At 39.6% G+C, this 12,970-nt stretch overlaps 1 protein-coding gene across 4 annotated transcripts in view; it reads right to left on the bottom strand.

The window, feature by feature from the left end:
• Window positions 1-2,903: 2,903 nt before the first annotated feature.
• Window positions 2,904-12,970, bottom strand: part of PDLIM5 (PDZ and LIM domain 5) — a 150,480-nt gene continuing 140,413 nt past the window's right edge. For all 4 annotated transcript variants that reach the window (XM_087724111.1, XM_087724112.1, XM_087724109.1 and 1 more), the window contains 3 exons: window positions 12,506-12,626; window positions 8,544-8,659; window positions 2,904-6,877 (listed from right to left, as the gene is read on the bottom strand). In XM_087724111.1, the coding sequence (XP_087580237.1) occupies window positions 6,788-6,877; window positions 8,544-8,659; window positions 12,506-12,626 (327 nt within the window). In that variant the 3' untranslated portion in view covers window positions 2,904-6,787. The remainder of the gene's footprint in view (window positions 6,878-8,543; window positions 8,660-12,505; window positions 12,627-12,970) is intronic.

Below are 12,970 nucleotides of genomic sequence, written 5' to 3'. Positions count from 1 at the left end.
TAAACCAGCCAACCATTTTCTAAAAACATTACATGCAATTTTTAGGAAATTTAAGATTTTGAAATTCAAAATAAGGATTAATAAAACTTCACTATGATCCATGATCAGAGAGAGAAACATCCAAAATGTACTTATAATACATTTGTGAAAATAATTTCAGGCGTTATTTCTCTAAATAAAAACTAAATAAGTCAGGATACTTACTACATGCTGATTTTTGACTGTAAAATCAAGACTTCTGTACCAAGTGCAAGACAAGGATTTCTCAGAATGGAAACATTTTGGAAGCTTTGATAGGAAGTGGCAGGTTTTTTTTCACTTATGAAATTTAAATAGCACAAAGTATACTGTTGATTGAGATGTCCCATGACAACAGATGTTTCTTAGAGGAATTGAAATGCCCTATTAAGTGGTTTTAGTGAAAGCCACGATCTTTCACTGACTTCTACTTTGCCCTTAGTATAGTGTAATTTTCTAATATTTTTTTTCATCATGCTATTTGTGGTCCTAACACACTCCTAACACACACTAGAAAATTAATAATAAATAAAATCTCATTGATAATAATAATAATAAAATCTCAATGAATTTCTAATATTACCAAGACCTTGTCTGAAGCCGCCAGATATGAATATTCCCAGAAGTTAAACTTCACTCTAAACCAGGGGTGGGTTCCTGCCAGTTCTAACCTCTTGTGTAGAAGAGGTTCCACAAATCTACAGTGCCATTTAGAACCGGTTCCAGCTCCCTCCCCCCGCCCGTCCGCACATCATCAAAATGAAGAGCGGGAGGAGGAATTCTGGGAGTTGAAGTCCACAAGTCTTAAAGCTGTCAAGTTTGAACACCCCTGGGGTTTTTTTTCTAAAGGGTTAGGTGTGCAAGGGTCTTGTAACTTGACAGCTTTAAGACTTGCACACTTCAATGACAGAGTTCCTGAGCCAACATGACTGGAGGAGGAATTCTGGGAGTTGAAGTCCACAAGTCTTAAAGCTGTCAAGTTTGAACACTCCTGGGGTTTTTTTCCCCTAAAGGGTTAGGGGTGCAAGGGTCTTGTAACTTGACAGCTTTAAGTCTTGCATGCTTCAAATGCCAGAGTTTCTGAGCCAACATTTTGGTTGCTAAGCAAGAGCGTTGTTAAATGAGTTTCACCACATTTTACAAGTTGGCCATGCCCACTCAGTCACATGGCCAGCAAGCCACTCCCACCCGGTCACATGGCCGGCAAGCCACTTCCACAAAGCAGGCCACAGATGAGGTTCTAAAAAAAATTGAAATCCACCACTGCCCTAAACTAAGATTTTATTGAATGCCAAGTTCTGTAAGAAAAGCTTTGAAGATATCCTTAATATAGTACAGTTCAACCAGTCAGCCGACTGACTTTGTGTTGAACAATGAATGTCTTACATTTTGAAATTTAGCTTTAAGGGCATAGTGATTATTCTAGATTACCATTTCCTAATGCATAAATGAATGCTTTTGTTGCTAAAATGGTAGAAAAACATACTCTGTGCTGTCAAAGCTTTGAGCATAGTCTCAATGCCTTTAATAATTATACTTTTGGAGTTTAACACTCTGTTTAAATAGACTTGCATTCATCATCATAGTAGCCTAAACACTTGCAACGGAAGTCGGTTTCTGTAAAGCTACCTCTAGCTTTTTATAGTCCTATGTAAGTGTTCCCTTTTTATTGTACAAACAAGGTTGAACACAACAGTATGTTCACTTAAGAGAAAAAAATATCAAGCTCATTAGAATCCCAGGAGCTACGGTTATCATGAAGTAATTGACCACATTACTATAGATGGTTAAGTATCGTAAAGTGAAATCAGAGAATGCTTTGTGCTAAGGCTAAATACAGTATCAGATAAACCTCGTTGGAAAAGATAGAATTGCAGTTCCTACTGATGGTCTCCGGCTTGGAAAGAACATTAGGCAATCTTTGTACACAACTTTGTCAGCTATTATGTTTCCTACCAGCTGATGAAAGAAAGAAAAAAGAAGTAAGACCAAATACAGGCAGTCCTCGACCCAGAATTTATGTTGCTAAGTGAGAAATTTGTTAAGTGAGTTTTGATCCATTTTACAACTTTTCTTGCCACATTTGTTAAGTGAATCAGTGCAGTTGTTAAAATTAGTAACGCAGCTTTTGGGTGGATCCGGCTTCCCCATCTTGGCAGCAGATCACAAAATATGATCACATGAACCCGGGACACTGCAATGGTCATAACTATAAGCAGGAGTGGGCTTCAAAAATTTTAGCAAGGGGTTTTCTGCCCGGCTGCTCGGTGGGTGTGGCCTAGTCGGCCTCCTGCATCATGGTGGGAGGGGGCATTTTTGCCCTCCCCGAGCTCTGGAGGCATTCAAGCCTCTGGGAGAAAACGGCCTTCCCAGGTTCTGGAGGCCCTCTGGAAATGGACCCAAACTTCCAGTAGGCTGGAAAGTAACCCAAACTTCCGATAGGCTCGGAAGTTCTCCCTCCCGGAGCCTCCATGTGTACTCTGCATTTACCTGCATTTACCTGCATTCAAAACAGGCCACATAGGGACTCCTGAGGGGGCGGAGCCAGCCAGGAGTGGGATTTGGGGGTTATCCAAACTGCACAGAATCTTAGCTAGGTCATCCTCCGCCTCGTTACTCCTAGGGTTTCCCTACTCCTCCGTGTCTCTCTCCAAGTTCAGCGTACCCCACGGGGGTCCTCCAAGCGTGTAGATTGAGAGAAGAAGCCAGAGCCCTGATCTTCTTCCCTACACTCGTCACGACATCAGCACCGGAAGAACAAAAACTCACTTTCTTCAATGCCATTGCAATTTTGAACAGCCACTAGATGAACTGTAAAGGTATATGGTTACTTTGCTGTGATGGTATTAAACTCAAAGAGACATTAAAACAAAGCATTGACTATATAATTCCACAGGTATGTTTATTGATGTGTACATCAGGTCAAGTTAATGACTAGGCTCTTTACAACAACTGAACAGATAGACAAATGACAACAGAAGCAGTTATGTGTTTAGGCAAAGATGAAAAAAAACCCACTTGTTTTAAAATAGAGCAATGCAATAAAATGAGAACTGTTATCAAGATTGTTAGAATATAAATTGATTGAAAGAAAACTAACCTCACAAAAAATACAGAATAACCAAGTCCAACTTTATTCATTTATTGCTTTTTGAAAATCACCCCAAAACTCTTGATTCGTAGGATATGAAGACCAAACCATCTTTAATTTTTATCTTAGCTCTTGTACCAGAGGGACATTAGTCTATTTACAAAGAATGATGTACTGATTTATTACAATATGAAACCGTTTGTTCTGCATCTAGGCGTTCATAAATAAGGTGAATTGCAATCCTGTCTTACAAAATAAGTGGCTTGTTATCTATGGAAAGTGTACATAAACTATCCACTCAACTATCCACCTCACCTCCTGTGTCCTGTTTCCCATTTTTATTAACAGCAGCTAGCTCAATCTTCCACAATTGGCAGAGCCTGAAATTTCAATTCTCCAGATTCTCAGTCAGGGAAGCCTATGCATTTCCTGAATGCAGAGCAAAATAACTTCTTAAATTCTGGACATTTGCCACTAAAGTCAAAGTCACCTTATTCTGCAAATTGTAATTCGCCCTGTCAAATGCTGATTGGTAACCATATTTCTCCTACAATACATAGATATGGTATTTATATATGAATGAATCATATTTATTAATGAATGAAAAAAAATCTAAATAAGTTAAGGAATAGAGAATAAATTTCATATGTATGGGCTAGATACAGACTTAGAACAGATCCATAAAAAACAATAGAATCTAAATTAAATATGGTTAATTTAAATTCCTTTGATTATAATTTTGGCTAACTCTGATCCAGTCTATTTATTCCATGCTTGTCAAATGAAAATGCTGGAATACTTACAATACTGGAATGAATACTATTGAAGATTTAATATCATCCCCTTTTTACTTTGTGACGTCATCACGACACAATTTACACAAAGTTCAATTTCTTTAGTAAATATCTGGGAACTCTAAATTGGTTCCAATATGGAAATACTATAGTTTATTATGCAAAATTATCATAGTTCAGCTCTGACTGATCCATAGTACACACAGAAAGCATCCACTATGAGTCTCAAGGCCATTCTGAAAACGTATTATGAGGGCAACTTGACTACAGGAGGTCTTCAAGTTGTAAATGTTAATGTATTCAAATTATGCCTTTCTTTGTTTTAATGCTTCAGTTTTGTTCTCGGGTATCATAATTTTTAATTTCTTAAGAGTTTCCAAAAAAGTAACAGTAGCCAATGTCTCTCTGGATTCCCAAGGTCAACATCTGTAAATGTTGCAAGTGTAGCAATGTGACCCAATGTGCAAAGTGATAAACTATCCCATTTGTGTGAAGTGTCAATGTCACACAAAAGTGGGAAGCATGAATCATGACATTAAGCTCACCAACTTGCAAATTTTGACCTTTCCCCTACCCTCATAAAGATCCTTGACTCAGCCTTCTTGGGCCGCTTACAGTTTATTTAAATTCTTTACTCGTTTGGGAATCTATCCACTTATTCTTTTAAATCTTTATATTAAAGAACATATTACATTATCAATTGTCTTTCCTTTTTTTTTCTCTCTCTCTCTCTTCTTCCTACTGTTATCAAAAGAGGAGCTGAGATATATAGGATGAAAAATTAGTTCATAAATTTACTTACTTACTTATTTACACACACACACACACACACAAAGCAAACAAGCATTTCAACATAATTCGGTATGTATTTTACATATATACGATTAAAGCAGCTGATGACAAAACCATAAAAGAAAATAAAAATCTTCAGTACTTACTATAACAATAGTACTTAGACTTATATACCGCTTCATAGTGCTTTAAAGCCCTCTCTAAGCGGTTTACAGAGTCAGCATATTGCCCCCAACAATCTGGGCCCTCGGAAGGATGGAAGGCTGAGTCAACCTTGAGCCGGTGAGACTCAGACTTGAATTGCCAAACTTCTGGTAGCCGGTAGTCAGCAGAAGTAGCCCGCAGTACTGCACTCTAACCACTGCACCACCACAGTTCACTACCTTAAAAAGTTGGAATTAAAATCCTCTAGCCTTTTCAGTATGTTACAACAAAATAAGTGCTATGTGCACACAATGTAAATGAAAAGTAAGGACTTAATTTATGCAAATCTGACCTTACCTCAATCCTATCTATGTGTACTACTTAGACTTCTTTTGATTTCTGCTGTTCTTTCAAGACAATGTGCATATGCTTCCTGAACACTTACAGAACTTTTCATCACAGTGAGGACTTCAATATTTAATGGGTGAAGTTTATTTTACTTTTTAGGCATTATTTCTGAAGGTTAAAAAAAAAAGTAAAGGCAGAAAGCAAATTTTATGCCTGGTGGGAATTAAAGGAACTATGTGGAGACATAACTTTTTTCAAATTTTCTCAAAAACAATGTTTTCTTTTGTGCCAAAAGTTGCATCTGCTAGCTTGATTTTGGAAAATCTAAATATCTAACAGTTCATTGGGCACAATACAAGCATAAGAATTGTGCCTTTCAAAGGAATTTGGAAACTCTACAAGCAAGGTTAGATATCTGAAGTCAGAAGACACCTAATGAAGATTACTCTTCTCAGTTCTGTTGTGGCCCACCAGCGGGGAGGTTGGGGAGGAACATGGGCCAGTCCGGGGGTCTGGGGAAGGCTCTGACAAGTGCTCTGCATCAGAGGCAGAGATGGAGCCAGGGCTATCTGACAGTTATCAGCTGCCTTCGGAGTCAGACATCAGTGAGGCAGACGAACAGCTGGAGCCTGATCCCAGTGTGCGCATGCACAGAGGTGCCAGACGAAGGGAACAGTTAAGGAACAAGGATTGACTTGGGAGAAGGCCACAGGTGGACGGTGATTGGCCCCTCCTATAGGGAATAAAGAGAAACGAAAGGGGAGAGGGTGTTTGCAGGAGACAATTAATTCATTCCTGCATTCTTGCCAATTATTGTGGCATCTGAAAGATACAGCCTGGCCACTCTCCAAGCCTGATAAAGGTCGGTAATTGTGAACTATCTTGAAAGGCTGTGGGAGACGAAAGACTTTGCTGGAGAGAAATTTACTGTAAATTAAATAAAAGGGGTTTATCGGGACAAGGACTCGGCTTCGTGCTACTGGTGGAAGCCTAGGTCAGAACAAGTTCACTGACAAATATTTGTTTGATAAATAGCTGGATTCTACCTGAACGGATCAATTAACCGAAATGTTTGTCCCTACCTGCAAAGCAGCTACAAACCCAATTCTAATTTTGCTAGGTATCAGGCCCATCCTCTTTACTTTCAGCAGTATCCAAGAAGCTGTGTTATCGCTTACGGTATTTAAATAATAATGCAGCATTTGCAACAAAGTATTGGATTAAGGCAAAGTATTAGTTGATTATAAAAACCAATCAGTAATGTCCACCTTTTTTTTTTTTTACATTTATTCTCATTAACAAACAAACATCTAGCTTCAATCTTTTATTATATACTTTAACTCAGCTATTTCCAACCTGGCATCCCCAAAATAAATTCTGGATTGAAAATTTCAGTTTCGCAACTGAAACACAACGAAAAGCTCTCAGACCAAAGCTAATTAATTATCCCCCTTTCTATTTCATGTGAAGGCATTAAACCCTATTTCTTCCCATGTCTTTGCTTCTACAAATTTAAAGTTTATATAAATACATCTTGAAAACCAACACCCAGCCCTGTTCTTTTCTTGTCCTCCCATTTGTTGGAGTAACCTTTAATGTTTTAGATGTTCACAGAGTGAGCATGTTTCTTGCATAGAGGCTTATCCTTCTTGGAGAAGAAAGTCTGGCCCTCCAAACTCTCACAGCATACCTGAAATAGCATAAAATTAATTATAGGCCAATGTTCTAGAACTTCATATACATACATAAAATACAGGTCCTTTCAGTACCCAATCCCTTATTGAACTAATTAGATTTCTTTGCTTTTTTGTCATTGTGAATTGTTATATAAAAACAGGATCTGCAAGAAAAGTGGTGCAAAATGTCCTTGTTCAGATATTGATATTGACTTCCAAGTTCTGTAATCTATTTATCGTCTTCTTGAAGTTTCTTCTTCTTTCTGACTGAGAATCAACCACATTTTCCATGGCCACTAACTATTTTTTATTCTCTATGGGCAACTGAGAATTCGGCTCCACTTTTTTCGCTAAGTATATTGTTGACGTCTCGGGGGTGGGGTGGCCTAGTGGTGAAGATGCTCACCTCCCACTCAGAAGGTTGAAAGTTCAATCCTAGATAGTGGCAGATGTTACTCTTCTAGGCCTCTAACCTTTTGGGCACCAGGGACTGGTTCCAAGGAGAGAGGTTTTCCCAAGAACCAGGGGGAACGTGGTTTCACGTGCTGCCCTCATCCTGTGCATGGGGCTTTGTTTGCTGGACTGGGTTTTGGCATGCTGTGGATGGGTCCCGGTCTGCAGACCGGAAGTTGGGGACTCCTGTTCTAGGGCACAAAGAAAATATATCTGCTGCAAACTACCGTGTTTCCCCAAAAATAAGACAGGGTCTTATTTTCTTTTGACCCCCGAAAAAAGAATTTGGCCTTATTTTCAGGGAGGTCTTATTATTTTTGAGGTGCAGAAAGCATCAAGTGTGGTCACTTCATGGCTGCTATTGTGTTTCAATCCTTTCAGGGAGGGCTTATTTTTTGGGGAGGGCTTATTTTAGCGCATGCGCTCAAAAATCTGATTTGGTTTACTATCTGGGGAGGTCTTATTTTGGGGAAAATAGGGTACATGTGATGATAGGAAGGGTATCTGGCCAGTAAACAGGCAGTTGCCCCAACTCTACCCCAAATTAAGGTATTACAGAGTAATAAAAATGGAGTGTTTATTGTTGACTTCTGTGTAGTTTTCCCTAACTCTACCTTACTTTTCCTGATTGTTGCAATTAAATGTTTCTGAACTGCGTTTTACAACTGCAATCATGCCAAAGTGATATATGGTAAAACAAAAATCGTACAATAAAAATCAAATATTAAGACCACAATGGAACACTAGGCATTACATTATATTTTTTTAGTCTTTGAAAGTCAGTATCAGCACCACGAATAGGCTTGGAAATAAAATAATTGTTTCTAGTGTTGAACACAATGTAGGAATGACCAATACTCAATACTAAGCTTTCATAAGCAGTTGAAGTTTAAACCCCCTTGTAAAGCAGCCCAACATCTAACACATTACATGTTGCCTAGACAAGATCAAAGCATGAGTAACGGAGTAGCAACAACTATAATCCCTGATGAACTAAACAATGGAGTTCTGTGTTAAATGACTATTGCTTGCAGATTTGAACTTCTTCATGCTCTTGTTAATGAGAAGCTGCAGCTACATTCATGATCTGCTTGTGGGCTTTTCATTAGAGAACAGAATGCTGGACTAGATGCTTGATATTTTGCTCTGCCAGTTTGGCTAGTTCTTATCTTTTACGCCTCCTGCACATTCCTCCATACATGATTCATAACACGTTTTTATACTTACTGAGCACACAAAACAGGTATCATGCCAAGTATGACCCAAGGCTTCCAGAAACCTGTCCCCAGCTTCAATAGGGAACTCACATCCATGGCACATGGAACCAAATAATGCATAATAATCTGTAGAATACATAATGTGGACACTTTAAAGAATACCAGCAATTTCAGCAAAATCCACAAGAGAGTAAATGCTGTATGCCTACAACAGTGGCAACATTCTTTAAGACTTTTTCTCTTTGTAGTTTTAACAATCCCACTCTTGCTTGTAGGAGGATTACATATTTTGCTATTTTGCAATCTGATTAATCTAAGGGTACAAAATTAGTTATCCCCACCAGATGGCCAGCGAAGAAAATATAGAGAATTCTTTGCTGCTCTCCAATGTCTGCCCTGATTTGGTAAGATGTATAAAAATCACAGCTAAGTAGCTATACGGAAATTATTAGGGTCACTGTAATTTTCAAATAAACTTTTTTTTTTGCATCAAACAATTTGATTCTGTAAAAGGATCAAGATGAAATACCATTCACATGGTAAAGGATATAATAAAAGAATCACATGCAATGCGGAATTTATCAAACATTTTCCTAAGCCATGTGACTATTTTGTACAATTTTTATATTCCCCTGATGGTGAACCTGTGGCACGTGGAGCCATATCTGAGGGTACGCGAGGCATTGCCCTACGTCAGCTCCAGCATGCCTGCACGCACTGGTCAGCTGATTTTCAGCCTTCCGGAGGGCGTGGGGAGGCTGTTTTCACCCTCACCAGGCTTCAGCTGGGGGAGAGCAAAAAACGGACCTACCAGGCCCAGTGGAAGTTGGAAAACAGGCTTCCGGAGGACCTCTGGGGGGGCAGGGAGGCCATTTTCACAGGCGGTATTTAATTACGGGTGTTGGCACACTCCCGCACATGGTAGTAGGCCAGTGGTGGGTTTCAAAAATTGTTGGAACCTACTCTGTGGGTGTGGCCTCCTTTGAGGGAGTAGCTTGCCACCCATGTGATGGATGGGAGTGGCTTGCCGCCCATATGACCGGATATGAAATTATGAATTAGTACTTAGGTCGGTCCAAGTAGCTATTCAGAAACTCTGGCATTGAAGCATGCAAGTCTTAAAGCTGTCAAGTTACAAGATCCTTGCCAGTGGTGGGTTTCAAAAAATTTTGGAATCTCTTCTGTAGGTATGGCCTGCCCTCCGGGTCCACTGGTGGAACCTCTTCGGTAGATTTGATGAACCGGTTCTACCGAATAGGTGCGAACTGGTAGGAACCCACCTCTGTAGTAGGCGCTTTTGGCACCCAAGGGGAAAAAGGTTCGCCATCACTGTTATATTCTATACACACTGTAGGCATGTACTCCAATAACTTAGTTATTGTAGAGGTGAAGGGGCCAAAGTAAAATGATACACAATTTATTTAAGATAGGTGGTGATTTATATAAACAATCAAATACACCTCTTTCTCCAGCTACCAACTCCATGCTTGAAGTTAAATAAGAACTACTTTATCAGCTCAAGGAGCTTGCCAAATAAATTTGTATGCTATCTTTGATGTGACACATTATTCAAATATTTTTATTTTCAATCTGACAAGCTCTTTCATCTCTATTTCACAATATCATACTGAAAACGAATGTAGATATGTTTAACTTGGCTCCTGCTTAGACTTTTAAGAGGTTTTACAAGCTTTCTACGGAACAGTAGCCAGCGCAGACCGAAGAGCTTCTGTTTTCTTTTCTTTTCAATCTCAGACACACAGTCTTAAGATTTTTCCCATGTTACATTAACCGTGGAAACAGCAGCCTAAAATAATTTGTGCAAGTAACAGGCAGATCAGAGATGTACGAAGTGTGGACACTGAATTCGTATCTTTGATTCTGTAATGTCACCTGAAAGTCCAGCTGAAGTACAAGAAAACTCATGGGATGAATGCTTCAGTTATTTTAGTTACTGCTTTGTTACTTCCATTCAAGTTGTGAAGCTGGGTTAAATCCAGTGATGGGATTCAGCTGGTTCACACAAACCGGTTGTTAAATTACCCACCGCCACTAGCAAAGTGGATCCTAGGCGTTGCGCTGCACAGGAGAAACAGGCAACGGAGCGGCTGGCGCAAGAGAAGGAAGCCACTTTCCCTTTTTCTTCTCCCTGCTCCTCCTCCTTCCTTCATGCTGGCGGCTCCAATGCCTGTTTCCCCACTGCAGCACGCAGGATCTACTTTGATTGAGTTCGGTGGTTACTTTAACAACCAGTTCATCCACGGTCAGATTGGCCATCGCGAGGGGACTGTCCCGCATGTGTGGTGGAGCTGGAGGACGAGGATGGGCCATGCCTCCCACTGACCCTGGGCAAACTGGGTGTTAAATTATTTGAATCCTTGAACTGGGTTAAGCCCCACTTTCTACTACCACTGACGATGTTACTTAGTTTGGGTAATGAAGCATCTGCAATTAAACAACCAAGCTCAGTATCAAGGACCCTTCAACCCTGAACTATAAATATGGGTAGTCCTTCACTTACAACCATCTACTTGGTGACTTTTCAGAGTTACAACTGCACTGAAAAAAGCGACTTATTGCTATTTTTCACCTTTGTAGCATCCCCATTGATCATGGGAACAAAATTCAGATACTTGGCAACTGGTTCATACTTATGACCGTTGCTGTGTCCCAAAGTCATGTGATCATCTTTTGCGACCTTCTGACAAGCAAAGTCAGCAAGGAAGCCAGATTCACTTAGCAACCGGGTTACTAACTTATCAACTTCAGTGATTCACTTAACAACTGTGGCAAGAATGGTCGTAAAATGGGCAAAACTCACTTAATAAATGTCTCACATAGCAACAGAAATGTTGGGCTTAATTGTGGTCGTAAGTCAAGGACTACCTGTATTCTGCTTTATCTGTACTGCACTTTTTAAAAAAAATTACCAACTTTCTGGCATCTGTTTTGTGTGTGAAGCAATTATTGCCTTCTGCCAGGAAAAAGGCCCCTTAGTTTTTGCTTATTGAATTGCAAGCAAGAAAGAGTGTGATTAATTTCCTTACAAAGAGGATTTCAATAAAAGAAAGGCAATACAGTAGAATTGTCTATAAAAAAGGAAAAGGAAAAAAATGAAATAGAAAAACAAACCCAAAGAATAACTAATTTAAAAAAATCAATGAAAGTGAGATACATTATATACAGTAAATGACTAATATATTGCTGTAGGAAATTCTACTTTTACATAACTTCCCATTTTAGACATGTTAATCTTTTATTTCAATGTTTTCATTTCTACAGAGAACATTATATGTGATGACACATTTAAGTAAAGGTAAAGGGCCCCCTTGCATATATGTGCTAGTCGTTCCCGGCCCTAGGGGGCGGTGCTCATCTCAGTTTCAAAGCTGAAGAGCCAGTGCTCTCCGAAGACGTCTCCATGGTCATGTGGCCAGCATGATTAAACATCGAAGGCGCATGGAACGCTGTTACTTTCCCACCAAAGATGGTCTCTATTTTTCTACTTGTATTTTTACATGCTTTCTAACTGCTAGGTTGGCAGAAGCTGGGACAAGTAACGGGAGCTCACTCCATTACACGGCGCTAGGGATTGAAACCACCTAACTGCCGACCTTTCTGATCGACAAGCTCAGCCTCTTAGCCACTGAGCTACCATGTCCCTATCTGATATATATGTCCCTATAAATGACTCATTTACCAGATTTAATCATTCTAAATTGTCCTCCTTTTTTCTATCAAATCAAGAACGGCATGTCAGTTCGAACTATGGGACATTCTGCTCTGCTTTAGATGGTGCTAACAGCATGAAACTGACCTGTTTTCAAATTTTATTTTAAAAATAGAAACATTATTAGCTGAACTGGTAAATTCCCATCAGCAAGGAAAGAATAGCCCAGTATTTATTTTTTTAAAAAAAAGTCTTCTCATCTCTTTATTCCCCTTATTTGGATTGCTACAGGTAATACTCACCTGTCTCACAGTAAGGGTCGCCATCTTCCAAGTGGAAAATATTGTTGCGAATGGGCTTGTGACAGGCCACACACACAAAGCAGGAGACATGCCAGGCTTGTTTCAAAGCATTTATTACTTCCTAGCATAGAAAGCAAAGCAAAATACAAACAGAATTTATGTGTGAATACTTGAGTATTTGAATTACCATATTTTTCAGAGTATAATTCCGCCCCCCCCAAAAAGAGCATGAAAATCTGGGTACGTCTTATACACTGAATACAGCCTCCCCAGCCCCCAGAAGCACTCTACAAGCCTCCCAAAAACCCGCCCCGCGTATCCTGGGTTTTTTTTGCAAAAAAACAGGGCATGCATAGGCTTTGGGAGGTTTGTAGAGTGCTCCTGGAGGCTGGGGAGGGCAAAAACGAGCGAAAAACAGGCTGTTTTTCTATGCAGTTTTCCTGTCAGTAATATCACAGTAGTTTT

The sequence above is a fragment of the Thamnophis sirtalis genome, unplaced genomic scaffold, assembly GCF_051295495.1.
Source record: "Thamnophis sirtalis isolate CommonGarterSnake01/CBP01778 unplaced genomic scaffold, rThaSir2_p1.2 scaffold_10, whole genome shotgun sequence".
Taxonomy (NCBI): Eukaryota; Metazoa; Chordata; class Lepidosauria; order Squamata; family Natricidae; genus Thamnophis; species Thamnophis sirtalis.
This window is presented reverse-complemented; position numbering and strand designations above follow the sequence as displayed.